Source organism: Erithacus rubecula (assembly GCF_903797595.1).
Source record: "Erithacus rubecula genome assembly, chromosome: 5".
Classification (NCBI taxonomy): Eukaryota; Metazoa; Chordata; class Aves; order Passeriformes; family Muscicapidae; genus Erithacus; species Erithacus rubecula.
This window is the reverse complement of record NC_136687.1, coordinates 10,969,944-10,990,310: the sequence shown is the minus strand read 5'-3', so window position 1 is coordinate 10,990,310 and position 20,367 is coordinate 10,969,944. Positions and strand designations below refer to the sequence as shown.

General features: G+C 36.8%; 1 protein-coding gene across 2 annotated transcripts in view; it reads right to left on the bottom strand.

The window, feature by feature from the left end:
* The window catches only part of EVC2 (EvC ciliary complex subunit 2), a 65,614-nt gene that overhangs the window by 12,248 nt on the left and 32,999 nt on the right, over positions 1 to 20,367 (bottom strand). The window contains exons 10-16 of one of the 2 annotated variants that reach the window (XM_079307032.1): positions 19,656 to 19,980; positions 16,940 to 17,179; positions 15,357 to 15,532; positions 9,063 to 9,222; positions 7,345 to 7,802; positions 4,257 to 4,461; positions 2,947 to 3,066 (exon numbers count right to left, since the gene is read on the bottom strand). In XM_079307032.1, the coding sequence (XP_079163158.1) occupies positions 2,947 to 3,066; positions 4,257 to 4,461; positions 7,345 to 7,802; positions 9,063 to 9,222; positions 15,357 to 15,532; positions 16,940 to 17,179; positions 19,656 to 19,980 (1,684 nt within the window). Of the gene's footprint in view, positions 1 to 2,946; positions 3,070 to 4,256; positions 4,462 to 7,344; positions 7,803 to 9,062; positions 9,223 to 15,356; positions 15,533 to 16,939; positions 17,180 to 19,655; positions 19,981 to 20,367 lie in introns of both variants that reach the window. The other variant, XM_079307031.1, reaches the window with a different exon arrangement.

The following is a 20,367-nucleotide window of genomic DNA, read 5'->3' as shown; positions in this document are numbered from 1 at the left end:
AGCTGAATCTTCCAAAAACAGTAAACAATTACATGTTTGGTTTTATTCTCTCCCCTTGCACTATTCATGTGGGCCCAAAGAGTTGGATTGTAAGAGAGAAAAGACACAGATAGAGAAAGCACATGAAGCCCTGAGAGCTCCAACTCCACTACCTGGTGTTGGTATCACCTGCTGCCCCACGTGTCCATCCACACACACTGCTGGATATTTGAGACCAAGGTTTTTCCTCATCCATTTTTAATTCTCTCTTTATCCTGACAAATCTAATCTGATAGGTTTCACAGCACACCAAAAAATCCCAAACCAGCCACAACCATTTTCAGAACTCAGCATGTTCAGAAATTTCTAGTACTATATATTTAACAGCAAGGCTCAACTAACTACTGCCTGTGACAGACTGGAAGAGCCACAGTCATCAAAGGAGGAATGTCAAAACCTTTTAAAGTTTTGCTCAAGTTTACTACCATTGTGGCCTCCAAGAGTAGATATTCACATTTGCATTCTCCTGAAAAGCATTTATCCCAACAAGTTTGGCCTCTCTCTTAAAAAACAGGCAGAGATGAGCTTGACTATTTAATTGGGTATCTACATGGCTTGTACCTTAACACAGCAGGCATCCTTTGTACATACAGTCAATCTCCCCCATTTTACCAGTCTAAAAATAATGAAGACTTATAGTGATTGCTCTGTTGGTGTGAACTGCAACACCAAACAGGTCAGCTGTAGTCCTTAGACACTATATGATTTCCCACTGGCACAAAACCTGACTCTGGCTATCAGAATATCTTTGCAAAAATCAAAATTACATGTAATAAATACATTAAAACCTTAACAGCTTCTTATTCATGTTAATCACAATTATGTATATGTACATATATAATTGACTCTATTTATGGTTAGTTTTAAACAAGCATTTAAGGATACTTCCACCAAGGTTTCAGACAGGTAAGACGATAAATATTTCATATGATCCCCACAAATTTTCTCTGATAAGAGATCTGCTAAGAGTGGCTGTGTATCATACAAATTCTATTACCCAGTAGAGAGAGTGTCCTGGCTGCTGGTGCTGGTGCAGGGATACAAGCATTGCAAAGCCATTCCAGGACAGAAAGGGAAATGTAAAATAGAATTTGGAAGCAAATCCACTTGTGATATTCTACTGCTCATGTGATATTCTCCATTTCTCTCCTGGAGAAGAAAAAGAGGACACCTTCCTGCAGCCTTTCAATACTTAAGGGGGAAAGATGGGAATAAACTACTTAGCAGGGCCTGCTGCAATTGTTTTAACTATAAGAGGGTAGATTTAGACTAAATATAAAGAAGCAATATTTTAGAAGAGTTAGAAATATTTAACCTTTTAAACATATTTATTAATGCATATTTTAAATTAATATTAAATTAATATCAAATATTTTAAACTAGGAAGAAATATGTCACAGTATTTGACACAGTATTTTGACACAGGGTGGTGAAACATCTTCAACATTACACAGTAAATGAACTCCTCTTAAACAAACAACATACTGCATCACTCAACTGGGATCACTGTCTATACCTAGCCACATGAGTTTCTTTCTGACTGCTCCTGCCAGCTCTGAAAGCAGACATACAATTAGAATGACAACAGCCATGCCAGATGGTGCATATAAAACTGGAACAATGAGGTTTAGAGAAACTAACCTTCCAATATTAAAACAAAATTCTAATAAAAATGTAAGGCTGTATTTACTGGCTACATTTGCCAAGTAAGTATTCAGTACTTTTTTGCTTCTAAAGCCCAGCCCATAATACATTCAATGAATAGTACCAAAACCACCTAAATTTTGAAGATCAGGGCATTACACTGAAGTAAAAATTTAAATGCCCCCATTAAAGGGTTAGAGCATTCTCGGATCACAGTTATTAAACTAGTGAAGAGTGCTAGAACACACTTGCCTTCTTGTTACAGTCCTGCCCAAGCACCTGCTCTCACTTTCAGATTGGGTGCTAGTCTACATAAACATTGGCTTTTATTATCTGCACCCAAATCAAATAATCTGTTGCTCTCACATAAAAGTGAAATTATTTCTGAATTAACATGTTGACCCAGTATTTTTCATACTTTAGGATACAGGTATAAAAAGCATAAGAAAGAGGTATAAAAATAACTTTTTGTTCAAATTGGTACTAAAATTGATATTGTAATCACTTTTGAAACTATTTTTTATCTACCCATTTTAATTACCAATGACACCTGCTTTTGTGTGTAGGTTCTACAACTGTGCACCAACTATGTTTATCAAACTTATCATGGCAATGTCCTCCTGACATGCAAAACTAATACTACTCATATCATACACGTGTGAAAGATCTCATTTACTAGCAGGGAAGCAAAAATACCTTCAAAATCCCATATGAAGCTTGGCCCCACTCATTTCTCAAGATTTAACTTCAGACTGGGACTGTGCGTCTTTAAAAGGTACCCACCAGAATCAAGACTTCATTTCAATTAGCTCTGTACAAATAAACTCAGATGCTACCCAAAATGCTTTTGAATCTAGGAATACATTTTTGGATTTTCAGCAGCATTAGCAGATGTTCAGGAACTAAATTTTGCTCAGCTGAAACATGCATTGAAGCACCTTCCATGTTTTGAAAGTCTTCACAGAAAACCAGAGGATCTAGGGGAGCCTTGCAATCTTGCACACACTAAGCCCCAGAACCATTGGAAGAAAAGGGGAGAGACATAAAACCAGTGCTGTAACTAAGATGCAAAAATTAAAACAAAGTAAAAACTGTTAAGTGTGAAATGCAACATCCTGATAAATGCAGGCAACAGTAGGGAGATGCATGATGCCACTGTACCTTACACCTTTTTTTCTCTGGTTTTCATTCACATTTATAGAATATTGTCAGTCTTTAATTACTAAAGATCTAGGTTTTTACCTCAGAAAAATTTGTACTTACCGTATTTAAATTTTCACTTCTCACTGAGTCTTCATAAATTAAAATTTTGTCCTGTAAAGACTTCTTCAGAATATCTAATTTATTTCTATTCCTGGATCCTGTTTTCCCCATTTTAGAATGCTGTTGTAACAAGATAAGCAAAAATGCTTTTTTAAGAGGTATATGAGAATGCTAATGTTAAGATTATTACTTGCTATTATTGGCACATCCACCAAATAATGAAACACTTGGCAAATATGACTTTCACTAAGAAAGTACTTCTGAAATGAAGGTGCTGCCTATTCATTCAGCAGATTCATTTTGGATATTCAGACAAAGTTAGAATTAAAAAAAAATTCTTTCAAGTACAATTATGTATTCATCCTTTCCATGAAAACTCATAGCATATAAATTTGATTTTAAACAAGCTTTAGCAGTGATAGTAAGAGATTTTAACTGATATGTTGTCTCCTCAGCACAGTTAAAAATGAACAAAGAATATTAATTTAAGATCTACATTGTTTTCAACACAGTCTATGAATCACAAATGAACCATGATAATATTAAGAACCACTGTTCCATGTAATCAAATTATTCTTGACCTTTCTATTTCTTTACAAGAATACCAACTAAGTATATGTACTCTTGGGGAAATGATAACATCTGCTCAACTGTAAGGTTTTGCAAAGTCATTTCCCTCCTTGAGTACTTTAGAAACTGTTAAGGCTTTGAACCAGGCTAATTCCTAGCACAATTAACCCAACTTAGTTTACATGTTTAGAAAACATAATCAAACCAAAACAAAGCAAGGGCAAGTCCTCTTTTTTAAGATGCTACCACACAAAATTAATACAAGAAACATTTTCTGCCCATGCACTTTGCAAGAGCTGAAAACCACTTATGATTCTACAGCTTTTCCACTTTACTGAAGTAATTAAACACCCCTCCACAGGCTTCTTTAAAAAGTGCTAGATTTGATAGGTAGAGACAGATTCCTTGTTGGAAATATTTCTCTAACTTTGAGCATGCCTCATTTTCTACATATTTAGATATAGGGAAATAACCCCAAACTGTCTGCATACACTTAAATCTTTTGGAAAAAAGAAACAGAGATCATGCCAAATTTCTTGCCAGGAAAAGCCATCTAACTCAGGAACTAACTCAGTGAAAAAAATCTATTTATCCAACCGCTGCCCAAACAATTAAGTTGTATGCAGAGAGGAAAAGTGTTCACTGCTGTCATGAAGAAGCCAAGGACCCAGATCTGCAGCCAATGCCAGCAGGCACAGGTACCCCCAGGAACCCCTTTCACACCCCCACACTGTTCCTACCTGTTTGTTGACCATTGCTAAATTCTGCTCAACTTTCAGCACCTCGGTGTCCCTCTGCTCCACCTCAGAAGCCTGAAGCAAGGTTCTTGCTCTTATCTTGGGCCAAGCCAAGCTGCTGTCCACCTGGGAGAAGCAGCAGTGCAGCTCTTGCCTCATTCTAAGCAACTCCTCTTCTGAGAGTGAGAGGGGTAAACTCAGAAGTTGCCTGTTTAAAAAAAAAAAAAAGAAGAGCCATTTGCTGTAGCATAAAATATAAGAGACAAGCACACCAACACTTTAGTCAGCAGTGATCATCCTTTTTTTGGTCTATTCCACACACAGCAATGAACTGCTCACATATAAAAAATACCCTTGAGGAAACCTTAAATTCTGCATACTACAGATCTTCCTGGACTGTAAAACTTCATTTTCAAAGGAAAAACGTTTTTGAATATTTAAAAAATAAATTAACATTTTTAGCACATTTCCTAAACACAGAATCCTTCCACCTCTTAAGACAATACAATCCCTGAACTTCAGCTGAAATCAAGACAAAAGCTTCCCATAAAGCCTCCCTGTGCTTTCTCCCTGCACTTAGCAGCCACAGCTAGTGAGAAAGAAAAAATAAAATAAAATCTCTATTATAAATGTATATGTTCATCCCTTCCATCAGCAGGTCACAAGGGTTCAAGCTGTTATTTATAAAAGGCACTGCAGTCTGAAAAATGCAATATATTTTAAGAGTAATTTGAATTACTCAAAGTTCCCATTTTGTAGAAATAAGGTTCTCAACACACATCTCTAAGAAATGGATCATCGGGTCAAGCTGAAATTGACTTAAAAATAAAGCATACTGAGGTCTGACTAACCACTGAATACATTTATCTTCTTACCTTGTTATCTTATTTCCTTAAGAATATTTTACAAAAAAATAACATACTTTTATTTGCTTGGAAATTTCCTTCATTCCACAAAAAATATTTGTATTTAAACCATGAATGTTTTTGAAGTGTATTTTTCATTGAAAAATGTATTATACTGCATGTTTCATTATTACTGATACTTTTATTTCATATATATTAGGCTTACATTACCTCATCATTTCACTGAAATATTTGAGATTAGAAATCCTTTTTTTTTTTTGCCTGCTGATTCAGTAAAGAACAGTTAATACACTTTTAATGCATAAGGTTTTTCCCTTCAAATAGTTATTTCCTTTAAGACAAGATTACTCCAAATGATCATTCATAGCATACTTAAACATTTGTCATCTTTGTCTTAGACTCATGGAAGAAAACCCAAGCTATAAATCCATGTATACAAATATGTAGGGAGAGATACAAAATAAAATACAGCAAATAGAATTTTGCCATATCTATATTTAAAAAAGACTGTAAGCATTAACAATCTTCATGAATATTTTGGATTAAACCTTGATCTCTTTGATAAGCAACAAAAATGAAAAGCTATCATTCAAAATAATGCTTTGTGAAGACTAGATAGCAGATGAGAACATAAACATGAGAGCTGGCATCTGTCATCAAAATACTGTAACTGACAGACAATGGACTGAAAAAAGACAGCGACAGATTTTAAGGGGTTACTGATAGGACAGTTGTTGCTGCATTTTTTGGTATATATTTCCCTGCATTTTACTGAAAAAAGCCCCAAACAGTTTACTGCTGCTTCAAATAAAGATAGTATCTAACAAATATGACAGGCACACTGCAGGTTGTAACACAATTAATATGAAATTCTAAGTTAGAAAGAGGAAAGTCCTGCTGGGTCATACAATCTACCTTCATATTCCTGCAGGTCTGCTCTCAGCAATGTAAATAGGAGATAGTTAAGACAAGCTAGAAAATACATATAAATGACTCACAGAAAAGTATTTAAAATGCTGAATAAAACACAAAGCCCTTAAAATTAGAACCAAAACAATGGGTTTAGCAAAGCAAATGTAATGGGCAAAGTTTCTTTTTATATTCCTGTTACATGGTTTGACAACATGTGGCAGGAAAACTTATAGAGATTCTGTCTGTATAAAACTGCCCATACAAATCTATTTTGCTTTAAAGAAGAGGTGTGAAGGAGAAACTTTTACCAGTGTCTTTTTTTTTTCTCTTTTTTTTTCTCCCTCCCTGCTCAATCTCTTATGCTTGGTATATTTTCTTCAGAGCCACACAGCTTATTATAGGTTTGCCTGTTCCAGCTGCTTCCCCTAAAGCTGCAATTTTATTTTTTCGTGTTCCCATGTCTCTAACAATGTCTCTTATTAAATAGACATTGTACAGGAAATGTAATACTGCAAATATTCAGGCAATCTAACAAGCAGACATAAATGTACTTGAAACTAGGAAGAAAATGCTCATGAACATTGCCTGATCTCTCAAGTGCCTTGCTGCCCACTGTGAGAGGCACAACCACTCCTGTCCACAGCCATGGGCTCTCCCTGTGCAAGGTCTCCCAACTGTGGCAAGGCCACCACCTGCTTTCCCACCTCCCCAGGGGCACACTGTAGCAGGCAGCAATGGCCATAGCACTTCCAGGGGCCAGAACTCCTCTCTGCAGCACTGCCTGTGCAATGATGCCTGTCTGGCCCAGGGCTTGGTGCCAGGGACATTGTCTGCAGGCCAGAGCAGCCATGGAGCCATAAGCTGGCCAGGCAGACACTGCACTGTGCACTTAGGGACTAGGTGGAAATACTGTGCCAAACCTTAAAACAAACCTGATAAGTAAGGCTTGAATTGTGGCTAGAAGGAATATATTGAACTTGGACTTGGGGCCAATGAGGTCTGACATACTAACTGGTGTTTCCAAAGTGTGGGACCTCAAAGAACAGAGTGAGAACAACAATGAAAGACGTGTAAATGATACCTCCCATGGAATGAATGGAGGTACAAAACCTTTGTTCAAGACTGCTGCTCCCTGGGATGTCCACTGCAGTGCTTGCCCACTGGTACTGCATGGGCTGAGTGCTTGGAAAAAAAAAAAAAATCCCAAGTGCCCAACAGAGAACTGATCATTAGGAATTACAACTGGACAGGTGCGAAAACTCCCAGTTCTCTTCTCTTTGCCATAGTAACTAAGAGTGCAGAGAGATACTTGCATGAATATTGACTGCTCCCAGCTCCTGATCTTTTTTTGTTCCAAGATGCCTGTCTCCAGCTCTTGACTTAGCTTCTGCCTGGTGAGCTGAAGCAGCTCTTCAGCAGCCATGCTCTTGTCATGTTCCTCCCTTTCTAGCTGTGCCTGTTTAACTACCATCTCTTTTTTGTGCTCCTCCACAGCTTCTAGCAGGAATAACTTTGGCACATTGAGCTTTACCAGTTCTTGCACAAACACTCCACACTGAACACATTTAAGCTCTTCAATGGCTTTCTGTGCTAGGCTCAATAGAAGCTCCTTCAGCTCTTCACTGGCCTCGTTGTCAAGCTTTTCAATAAGTTCTTCAAACTCAATGGTGTGATCACTCAGAAGATTTTTCCAGTGTCTCAGGTAGTGAGAGATCTCATTAGTAGTTTTGAAGTGGTCTCCAAGTGACAGCTGCTCTTTCTGGTGCTCTTTCTGCGGATTCATTTACCAAAAGGAGGAACAAAGTTAAGAAAAAGGAATATCTCGAATTTTAGCTCCTTAAGTATGAATTTCACAGCAATTCAAATTTCATACTTTTGCTTTTCCATGTTCTCAAAACTGCTTTTCAGTGTCCAGAGGCTTAGCTAGCCCTCAACACATTGGCTTTGGGAGCACCAAGGAGGTCTGTGATAACTCTGACTATTGTTACATATAAAGGCTGTGATAATATGGAGTCTTGCTAGATAAAAGGGCTAACACCTAAACAAATGTATCTTCATGTGGTTTGACATAATCCCAGCTAGCTCAACTTCAGTGATCTTGCAGTATTAGAGAAGTAAATCTGGATTAAATAGCAAAGAAGGAAAAGAATTTTCAAAAATTACAAAAAAAAGTAAGGGTTTGTTTTTTCCCCATCTTTCAGTTTCATTGGAAAGCTAAACCAAAGCTACCTACACTGAGAATCAATATAACAAATGTGTCACCATCACCAGGCCAGCTTTCTATGCTCACACTGTTATCTATTAAAGAGCACAAAGCAATGAAACACATCCTGAGGAAGATAAGATCAACCTCACCTAACCTGGGTCATCTTAAGAACTACCACTTAATCCAAGGCAGTATTTTCTACATATTTTAGGCAGAGAAAGGTAACTTTCAAGTATACCTTTGGACAGCTCCCTGAAAGATCACCTGCAAGTCACCATACATTATGTGATGACCTGTATCTTTTGGAGCTACCTTTGATTTTTAGATGGCTGAGATGACACAAGCTCTACCACAAGCAACCAAAGGTGGAGCACCGTTTAAATAGTTTTGATTTGCAGCTGAATTTTAACTGTGCTGTTGAATTCACTCTGGTCACACATGGGCAGGAAAACCACAGAAAATGGTGACTGTCATCTGAGCCATCTCCCTCACCAGCTCCTGAATGTGAGTTGGCTTTTGCCTGCCTGCATGCTACAGAAGCTTGTCATGACCCCCTGAGACACACAATAAGCAGAGGAGGTTCAGAAGTTTCTCCAGCTGAGCTGAAGTTACTTTCTTGCAGGTTTTTCTACAAGAACAGCTATGAATTACTGCATGACTAATACAGAACATGGTGGTACAGAGCTAAAACCAACTGGCACTTATTTAAAAACACGCTCCTGGCAGTGTTAACCACTGTTGCAAGAACCACATTTTATTTTTCAATTAATTCAATTTCTAATTCATTATAAGCTCTATGAAAATAAATACATTGAAAATAATTACCTTTTGCAGCATTTCCCGCCTTCGCTTGGTAATGAGCTTCTGGCAAAGCTTCTGCTTTTCTTGTTTTAAATCATGATCAAATTTCTGTTTAACAAAATTAATTTCAGTCTCAGCTCGGTCCAGCAGGATTGCCAAATGACTTTCAGGAAGATGACCTGCTCTGTAATAACAGTGTTGGAAGGCTGTTATCCCAAATTCTTAAGAGCAAAAGGATATCTGAAGCAATTAGCAGCATAAAAAGGCTCAGCAAAATAGACACAAAGAATGATCTTTGTTTCTTTAGCAGTGACATCTGGGAGAAGCAAATAAGGAATGGGAGAACTGAAGGACAATCTCAGAGATGAGCACAGAACTGAAGCAGCTTGTGAAGGTGTATGGTAAAGAAACAGGAAGGATGGATGGATGGATGGATGGATGGATGGATGGATGGATGGATGGATGGATGGATGGATGGATGGATGGATGGATGGCAAAGATAGACAGGAAAGATGGACAGGAAGGACAGGCAAGTGCAAAACTAATTGTATCAGTTTGTAATGTAAGTGATACTCAAATGAGACATTTTAAACCTTATATATTATGCATATTCATTTTTTTCATTTAATGACATTTTATGTCTTACAACTCCTCATTAAAAACAAATTTATCTTTAAAGTATGTATTAAAGTAAAAATAGTAAAATTTAATTTTAATAGACAAAGCAATCATATCCACAAAATATTTATATTCATACTTCCTATTAAATTTATGTCAGAAGAATTATAAAAATTTCAAGATAATAGCAAAATTCAATTATCTGAAACAGCAGATTGTGGAAGATCAAGACTGTGTTCTACCTCCAGTTGCTACATTATTTAATATCAAAGAGAATACAAGATCTCAACAGTGCCTGCAACAGTTAATAAAATCCCCCTTTCTACAAACTTGAATTGAATTTCAGAACTTACCTGCTATTATATTTACTCTACAAGTTCCCCAAATCTTTCTTATTCAACAGAAGGATAAAAGAACATCTTAATTCAGACCAGGCTGTTTGACTTTTGTGAGTTATAATTTCTATTAAACACAGTGGACCTATCAAATATGGTGTTGAAAAGGTCAACATGAAACTTTGAATTGAAAGTACCAATTCCTGACCTGAACCTGGATGTTATACAGATACCTTCTAGTTTACCTATCTAGTCCCCATTTTTTCAAAGACATGAACATTACAGAGTCAGGACTCAATGAATCCACGGCTTTCATTCCTGTGTGATACCTAGCCCAATTCCTAAATAAAAGTAGCATCTAAACGTGGTAAGCAAGCCCTTCTCCAGAAAGGAGAGTCTCATTTTGGTTTATTAGGATTTATTGCTACTGTGACAACCTAATTCCAACCAAAATCCTCAAAATAAGAGCTAAAACAAAGTAGAAGATTACTAAATTAGCTTGTTTGCACCTACTGCACTGTAAGCAGGGTGGCAAGATCCTGTAATTCCCACCTTCCCATCTTCTGCTCAAATATCCACAACTATCTGAGCAAGCCATGAAACATCACCCCTGCATAATGTATGTGCTGGACAGAAACTCAGATGTGCTTTATCACAGTTATGTCAACAAAAGAGATCCTCCTTTTGCAGAGTTTTTTCAAAGTCTATCTATTGCATTGCTTTCATCTGCAAAGAGGATTAAAATACCTTTCAGCATTTTTAGAGCAGTCCACCAAGCATTATTCTTGGCCAGGTAATTTCTGCATTGAAACTAATCAATGTTAAAATTCAGTGTCATGTCAAAAAACTCCTGAACAGCACCAAGTTTTTAGCCCATAAGTCCTGCACCTCCTTTTTGACTGAACCCAAGACAAAAGATATGTGAATAAGGGCAATTAATTATGGTGAGGAAGTAAGGAAAAATAATAACCAAGATATTATTTTTAACACCTTCATCCTTTCTTGTACTGAGGAAATAAACCCAGGCTTGCTGCATCCAATTAAAATCCCTGTCCAGATCAGTGAAAAGAGTCTGCAGTAGAAAAAGATAGATGTGCTGGAACCACACAGCAAATGAAAGTTTAAGAAAAGTCATGCAACACAGAAGGATAGGAAGATGATATATAGCTACCTATCTTTAGGATTTAAAAAAGGGTCTACAGTACTTCAGTTGGTTTATTTAGAGATCCAGTATGTCTACAGCTAAAACTTTAGGTGATGAAGTATTCCACCACAGAAGACGATGTCAGTTTATGTGTCAACTTACATTAAACAGTGTTATGGCAATTCCTAAAAGGCTCAATCCTGGCAAGACACCTTAATTCCTGGTTTCATATAAATACAATATAAAAACAATTACAATATTAGGAATAAAAGATGTCCTAGTCTCAAAGGACTCCAGACAGAAATGCAAAACAAGAGGAGAGGAGAAAGGTAATGAGACAGTATAGACTGTATGATAAACTGCCGGGTCTCAGCATACAATTTAATCACTGAAGAAATGTGCAGGCACATGTCTTTGAACAAACAGAATTTTAATGAAGTAGAATACAGTGGTAATGCCAAGGATGCTTAAAGGGAGATCCTCCCAAAGGCAGTGAGCACCAAGGAAGGTACAGAGGTGAAGTGTGTAGCCAACAGCAGCTGTATCATAGGTCAATCAGAGACAGATCTTGACTTCTCTGTATTGAACAAAATCCAAAAAATTAGACTGAGAGCACTAAAATAAAAAAGTAGGACTTTGCATTTGATGTTACAGAGAACCAATGTTCTGGGATGCTGGATTCCAGTAAAGGAAAATTGCTTCATGAAAGCTAGAGAAGAAGCAGGAGCATCATTAAAGCAAAAGGGAGATAGATATGAAGCAGAATGTCCACGGAGGCTGAATCACATCACTATAGAGAAACTACACAGAGAGAACTTGAATGACTCTGCCCATGCTACTACAGCTACACACCAGGATTCCACCTGCTGATCTCGCATCTTGCTTTTCTCCAGATCACAATTCATGTAACTAATTCAGGGCAATAAATGCCCTTCCTAAACAGCAGAGTGCTACAAGCAGAAAAGGTTTCAAGATTATTAGAAAGCTTCATACTGATGAATTACTGCTGACTTCCAGAAATGTCCAGCCAAGGCACCATTGGAAAACTACTTTCTATGGACAAAGCCCATATAAATGGTGATTATTAAGAAGAATGAGACCAGCATAAGGTGCTTACTTCAATCTTTTGACCACTTTAGGAACACAATGCACAGGAAATTCTTGAGGTCTTAAAAATTTTAGGTTTTGGGATAAATTTATAAAGGAGCTTGCAACCATTTGTATCTAATGAGTCACAAGAACTGAATTCAATTTTTAAGAGACTGAAGAAGAAAGAAATTTCTTGGGGAAAAAAAAAGATACTGGCAAAAGAATAACACGATGTTTTGCAGATGCAGTAGTTTAATAACATCAAGAACCTTGCACCTCTCTTGATAACAAGAACAACTCAAGGTAAACACTACATCAAGTACCTTTTGCCCATTATTCTTTAAGAAAAAACATAAAGAGCCTATGTAGTCATCCCTCAAACCCACAGTTACAGATAATATTTTAAATTCTCCTTTCCCGCTTTTTGGCACTGCAGTCCAGATTTGATTTTCAAAAGACACTGGGTACTAAAAACCTAGGGCAGAAAAATGGGACATTTTATTTAAATACAGCTGCTTTATTTCACTTGAAATGTTCACAGCCCTCCCTAGAACTGGTCTGGGTTTATTTTGCTTTTTAAAACATTCATTGCTAGCCACACAGAATCCTTTTCATGTTAATTTGAAATTGCTTTGCTATTTGATAAATTTTAAACGTACTATTAAAACTTCTTTTTTAAAATACTTGTCCCTTCAATATCTATCTGATGGTTTATCACTGCATCTATCTGTGGTATATCTAATCTATACCTTTTCTCTTCTCCATTTAAATCTTGTATGTTAGAATTTCATTTATAACAGTAAGTTTAAGGCACTCCATTATAAAGCTGGACAAAACAGATTAAGACAGAGCTGTATCTATATTTAGACAAGCAGATTCAGAGATAAGGTGAAAATAAAATGATACTATGGTTACAAATTTAAAGTACCATTCAGACCAGACTTCTCTTGCTGCTCACATTTTAATGCTCCAATTTGTAAACATTCCCAAAACCACTTTCTAGTTAGAAACTGAAATACAAGCCTATGTTATGAAATTATTAATTTCTCATGAGTTATACTAGGTTATTTCAGTTTGCCTGTAGAAAATAAAACACCAACAAATAAACTGAGATACTACATTCTGGAGTTTTATAGTAACACAACCTAAATAATGAATTATAAGAGTTTGGCCAACATTTGTCTGAGAGGAATTACTGCTGCAGCAGGTGTGGGAAGTTAACAGCAAAACAACCAGTTCTAGGCCCAGAGAGCCAAATGGGATTACTTCTCTACAAATGGTATCTCTAACTATTGACACGTGTCCTTTGACAACAGGCAACCAACCAATGCATACTCTGAAAGTTTAATAGCAGAGTGCTAGAAAAATTAATTTTTAATCTTGGTAATAATGCTTGCTGCTTCTGGAAGTCTGGGGGTTTTGGAAGGTTTTTTTAATAAATTTAATACATTTTTGGGGATGAGACCCATTAGGTCTTTGATTAACTAACACCGTGCCCTTCCGTTTTATAGTTGATTTGGTTTGTGACTGCTAGGTGCAATAACAGACATTAAACAATGGGTGAAACCAATGTTTTCAGCTCAAGAAGTCCCACTGGTTTACTGCAATGGTCACACAGTGAGGCTCTCACAAAGGCTTTTCATATAGCCACATCATCTCTGAAAACATCTCAGACCTTATAATAGAATTCCAAAGAGAGGCATGAGCTGATGGAAGGGCTCTCTGTTAAAGACTTGTCTGAATTGTATTTCCTATTCCAGGACATCTTTGTGTTTGAGCCACACAGCTGCAGACCTTAGCAAAATGGTGCAAGACTACTGGATGAAGCCCTCTTCAATCAATGAATCTCGAGGCTAAATCAGGGTGATTCAAGCTAAACTCAGGGTATGATTCCAATGAGGCAGAACAGAGGACAATCAAAGAGAAAAGCAAGGAAAAGATACCAAAAAACCCTGATGAATTATTTTGTCTCATCAACAGATGTAATCTTTGGTAGCTTTTAACAGACTTTCTGCTTTCTAATATTAAATTATTTTTAATTTAAGTTACCATTATGATAGAAAAAACACACCATAAAGATCAGTGTTCATCTAGTTCTCTTAATGCACATTTCACATATTGTCAGTGGCTGGTATCAATACAGACATCCCAAATATGGAAATTAAGCTGCATGCACAGAACCAACAGCAGCAGTGCTAGGTTATTTTCCTGTACACTGACATGTTTTGCTGCCCTGGCAGGTTCCTCAGTAATCTCTCCACATGCCAAACTAACACAGTTCTCTGGGCAGCAGCACGGTGTCTCTCTCGGCGCTCCACACAGCCACACAATTTTAAATAACAACATCTGTGTGTGTCTGCTGTGTCACCATTTCTAACTCTCTAACATGATTTTGAGAATCCTATCACAGAGTACTAAATCAGCCTGGATCTGCTATGATATCCCAAATAAATTAAATGCATGTATTACAACAGTCCATTTCCAGGTTTACTTTTTACTTCCCTGACAATACCTTTTAATTCCCGGAAACAGGTATATTCTCTGCTAGTCAAAATCCTACAGTTACATTATTTATAAACTTAATCCACTTTCTTTAGAAGATATTAATGATTTCCACTTCAAAAAGAAAAACTGTACATCCAGCTCCTGAAACACATTCAATCACAAGTGAATCAAAATTATTCTTTTCTGTTAAATGCAGATATTTGTGCATAAAGCATGTAGACAAATTGTCTTCACTGGTACGTGTTGCAATGGACTCTGGCATGGGTTTTCACATGACTGATGAGTTTTTACGTAAATAATGAATGTTTAAAAACATTGAGAATCTTACATGAGTCTGGCTCCCACTGAGCTCAGAATTACAATAATTACAGGTACTACGTGTGCTCCCAGCAATTCATCTCTGTGCTGTACAAAGAGGACACAGATAACAAACCTCACCTTAGCACCTGCTGGGATTTAACTAACAAAGTCAATCAGTTACAAAACATTTTCTTAGCATTAACTAAAAGATAACATTTTTATGCAACTCTCCTTCTAGGTAACACAGAAAAAAGACTTTTGAAGAGTTTGTTGTCTATGAGATAATGTAGTCAAATTGCTGACAAGGAAAGAAGTTGAGTTATTTACCTTTCTGTCTTATTAATGAGACTTGATATCTGGGCTGCTGCAGCATTTATAAGAGCAGAGACACGAGAATCCCTTGACTGCATCTTACTTATAAGATATTCTCTGTAAGAAAATCTTTTATTCAGATGATATTTCTTGGAAGCTTGCAAAAAATCTATTAGCTCTTCAATGTCACCCTAAAGGAAAGAATGTGAACAAATGTGAACGTTTAATGAGATGTAACACTAATTTCAGTAACACCTGTATTAGACCAATTTGTTAATTAATAGGGCAAAGTTAAAAAATTCCTACAAGTGTAAAACAATAAGCTTATATCAACTTAACTCTAATGATCACATTAAATGATTATGGTTATTTCAACAAAACAAAATAAATAACGTGCTGAGCTTTTTGCCTGATTACCTCAATACTGTGTGTACTTTCCTGAACAATTAGTGCATGTCCTGAGTGTCCTGAGTTAACAGGTCATTTGATCAGCTATCCCCAATTACATACACATGCAACCCTACCAGTGTTAGCAGAACTGTTCATATGACATATTGTATGATTACATAAAGGCTCACATTTTTAAAGGTGCCTATAAGATGGCTTCAAAGCACCCTCTGCCATGTATGTTGAGTACAGCATAGGTAAAGCCAAGCCCACTGCACACAGGCTGGCTTAGAAGTTATGCCTTCCAATAGTGGGGAAGAGGAAATGTTTAGACACCTACAGATGGGTCTGGGTAGAGACCACAGGCACACAATGCCTAAAGACATTCTTCTAGCATAAATAGCCAAGACAAGGTCTCCTAGTTACATGATCAGTTCTGAGCAGCCAAAACACAGTCAAAACCTTCTTTACTTGCTCTGTTTGACCTGGCTGCTTAACTATCTTCTGCACAAAGTGCTTGCTGCATCTCCCTCTGACAGTAGCCAGTTGTAGCTTCTTTATGTAAGGTTGTGCATCAGGTTTTAGGAGTGGGCATTACATGCACTGACATACACTTTCCAGATATTGCTTCTTAACCTCCCCCTTCAACCTGCAGGACCACAACAATCATATTCTTCCTCAAGAAGCAGCCAGAAGAAAACTTCCCACAACTTTTGTAATCAGAGCACTAAATTTCAACACAAATGGAGGAAAAACCAAATAAACAAAAAAGCAAACCATGAGGAACAACTCAAGCTATTCTCTTGCAAGAGGTTTAAAATGTAACAGAGCAAAACTAAAGTCCTGAACATACTCTTCATCAACCCCCTTGATCATAAAACCTGAAGATACTCAACCCCTCTAAGTACATAATCATAGTACTTCAGACACACCACAATTTCAATAATCAACATATTTGGACTGGGGAGCTCAGTACATCTTCTGAAGTATGCAAGAGCACTTGATGCCTAGGGGCTTTTGAACATGTGCATATGCCTCAATATACAGTTGTGCAGATGTCTAGATGTGCATAATGAAGGCATTATAATTTTTTAAAATACTTTCTACGAAAGGTAGTTATGAAAGAGATAACATTAATCCTGAAACATGTCTCAAAAGTTACTGCAGGTGTGTATTCTGCCTTTAGGTTAGGAATGGAGATATCATATTACCTGTATTTTAGAGTAACCTTCCACTAATGTTTTAGCTGCTTCCAACTTCAGTTCTCCCTTTGAAGTGGCATTTGTTATCTGTGTAAAAAAGATTGTATGGAGCTCCTTTCTTTGGGTAACAGCCAACTCTCTATAAGCCTTTGCAAAATATTCCTCCTGCTTTACAAAAAGGAATCTCTTCAGGCAGTCCTGCTCCAGTCTGTGAAGTTTATCCAGAAGACTTCTGTATTCTACAGCAGGCTGCAGAGAAGAGAGAAATAAATGCATCAGAAGGGATTTTCAGAACTCAACACATTTTAAAGTATCAGTGCTACTAGCTCATATAAATTATAAAAATACTTTAATTATTGTCCTTTCAGGTTTAAGTGAAGGCTAATATTGAATCTGTACACTTCCCACAGTTTTAACCTGTTTGGATGGCAGGGTTGTACAGCTGCTAGTCTCCAATCCAGATACCACTCCCAAGGCATAATGAAGTTCTTTAAGAATTCACAAGTCTTATATAAGATAAATTATATAAAATGGCATGAAATTCAACAGAAAGACTATATACAAAATTAATTTTTTAGGTTTCACCAATCCTGAAATCCTATTAAAATTAAACAGAGTCAGACTCATATAATGCATACCAATGAAATAATAATAAGCATAATTTTAAAAACAACATAAATTGGGAAAAAACTCTATTCTACTAAAAATCTCTCTAGAAGATTTTATTATTGGTGACCTACTTTAACTATCAGTTTCTACAAATTAATCCAAGAGCATAATTTTAGATTTACATTTCCAACCATGGAGTAGAATTAAATGGCAATTACTTTTAAAGCATTTTTGCCAGAAATACTTCTTCTTAGTCCTCTAGTAAGACTTACATATTCATAGTTTCAATCTCAGATGGCATAAAGTCATTATAGAATCAAAACATACATGTCCCACAGAGCAAAGAACGTTTCTTATGCAAGCAGAGCTACCTAACAGCCACTGTCAGTCTTGCTAAATTTCATACCAATTATCTTGAGGAGAACTGCCCTCTACACTTCATTTCTCATTCCCAAGAGATACACTGCAGGCAGCAAATAATTAATCAAAAAGGCAAGGAATATAAATTCTATGTTTTGGCTGAGAAAGGGAAGAGAACAGCTCTAGCTGTTTTCCACTGCCATCCCTTGGGTGTCAGTAAACCTGCTGCTCAGGACTATGGCTGCAAGCCAACCCTTCTGCTCCAGAATGTCCTTCTGGACCATGTGCCCTGGCAAGTATAAAACCAGGTCCTTCTACAGACAGAAAAGTGATCAGCAACATGATAGAACATGGTAAATGGATCAGGACAGGTACTCGACTGGCATTAATTGATTGCTTGACTCCTACTATTTAGGATTTTCAGTACAATTCAGACTGAACCAACACCAATACATTTCTTACAAAGCAAAGCCACTTAGCTGAGAGTATATTTAGCGTGGGTTCACACACTGAATTTCAGTCAGGCCCTTCTCTCTGCAAAGGCTGCACTTATCTCAGTGAGGTCTAGGCTCCTCCTATACCCAATAGAAGGAAAAAGTCTCTTGCAAAGTACAGTTCATCTCATCCTTATGGTGTCCAAAGGTATCTGGTCTTTCCCATTTCTTGCATTTATAGCACCTCTAGTTCAGGACAGGCATATCCTACAGGTATGGAAAGCTACACAGAGTCACAATTTAAAATTCACCTGGAAACACCCAAGAAATTTTACTGCCACACTAGCCTTGTGTCATTAACTTTCTCTATGCAACAGCCTGATAAAACTAAGTTCTTCCTGAGAGACTCAACATACTAGAGTTTAATGGGTCACACTCTGCTAAAAAAACCTTCTTGTGTCAAAACTTTAATCATGAGTTGTCATAAAAGACCTTTAAAATTATGGGTGCATGATATGCAAATACCACTTGTGGTCCACAAGCAAGGCCCCACTGGTAAGTAACAAATTGCACTATTTGTTCTTTCAAGACACCCTCTTAACAGACAAACATGTAACATCAACTTGGCCATTTTGGCATTTTAAACCTATAGAGATGAAATATTCAAAACTTACTGGAATCCTTCCAAGCCACAAGAAATTGTTAAAAATAATAAGAAATAAGTTTTATTTTAAATATTCAATATACTTGAAAAAAAACCATGGAAGACTGGAGCATTATAAGGAATCATACTCTGACTTCAGTTATTTATTTATTATATAGAAGCTATTTCTAAGAGAAGTCCATTCCTTGCTCTGTCTAAAATACTGATTTTTTCTGCTTACCTTCACTCATTTCAGAGGGAAATCAACCTTTGTTTGTGCTTTTTTCTAATTTTCTTCAAAAATAGAACATAAATGTTGGAAGTTTTTTACCTAGACTGTAAGGTTTATGATGCAGGGTGTTCTGCTCTGAATGTGAAAAATACACAGTCTCTGAAATCTCAGAAAGTGCTGCAGTAAAATACAGTAAATAAAAACATATCATTTTGCAATAGTATAAGTGATTATAAAAATCTTGAGAAATATTCATTTTCTGGTGAAGTTAAACACAATTTCTTAATAACAAATATCCTAACCATGACACCTGAATTTTTGCACATATCTGTAGATCTTTATCTTTACTCTTCTAGGAGGATAAATAAGCTGTTCTAGTCTAAAAGAGAAACCATCTCCATAAAATTATATATATTGCAAAATATCTTGATTTAAAACCAGATTTACCTTTTCATTAATTTTCTTCATTAATTCCTCAGCCTCTTCATTTGCAGCTCTCACTTTTTGGCATTGAGCCTCCATTGTCTTCCTAGTTTCCAGATTACATTCAGCAGTTAAAGCCACCATCTTCCTTTCATACTCCTCCTGAATCTCTTTCTCCATTGCAAGAAACCGCTTTTTGAAAACTGAACTTATCTTCTTCTCCACATGAGGAAAGAGGCTGTGATTTAAGACCATGTTCTTCAACATCATAGCAATCACTTCCTTACAGATCTGTGTGCGACAGGCCTCCAGATCAGCATCTGCCCGAGTCAGGCTGGCAACCTCCAAACTGTACAGAGGTAATCAGGATGTTAAAAATCACAGACTATGGGCAATTTCTATCAGAAAACAAGATCCTTGTATCTAGAGCATTCAATCTCTAGATGGCATCTAGATTCTCTCAATACTGGGTAATGAAATGGCAGTCAGAGATGTGCAGGAATATCACAGTATATGATAGGAATAACTCATTAAACAGCAGGGTGAGTCAACTTCTACTATAGCAGCTTTAATGAAGTATGTCCATACTTCCATTTCCATTTCAGACAGAAGAAGAAAAATCTTTTCTTTACTAATACTCAATACTAATATTCTAATATACTAATATTCCCTCAGATAAAAGCCAATAGAAATGTCTGACCCTTCCCAAACCCCCCCCCCCCCACTATCTCTGCTG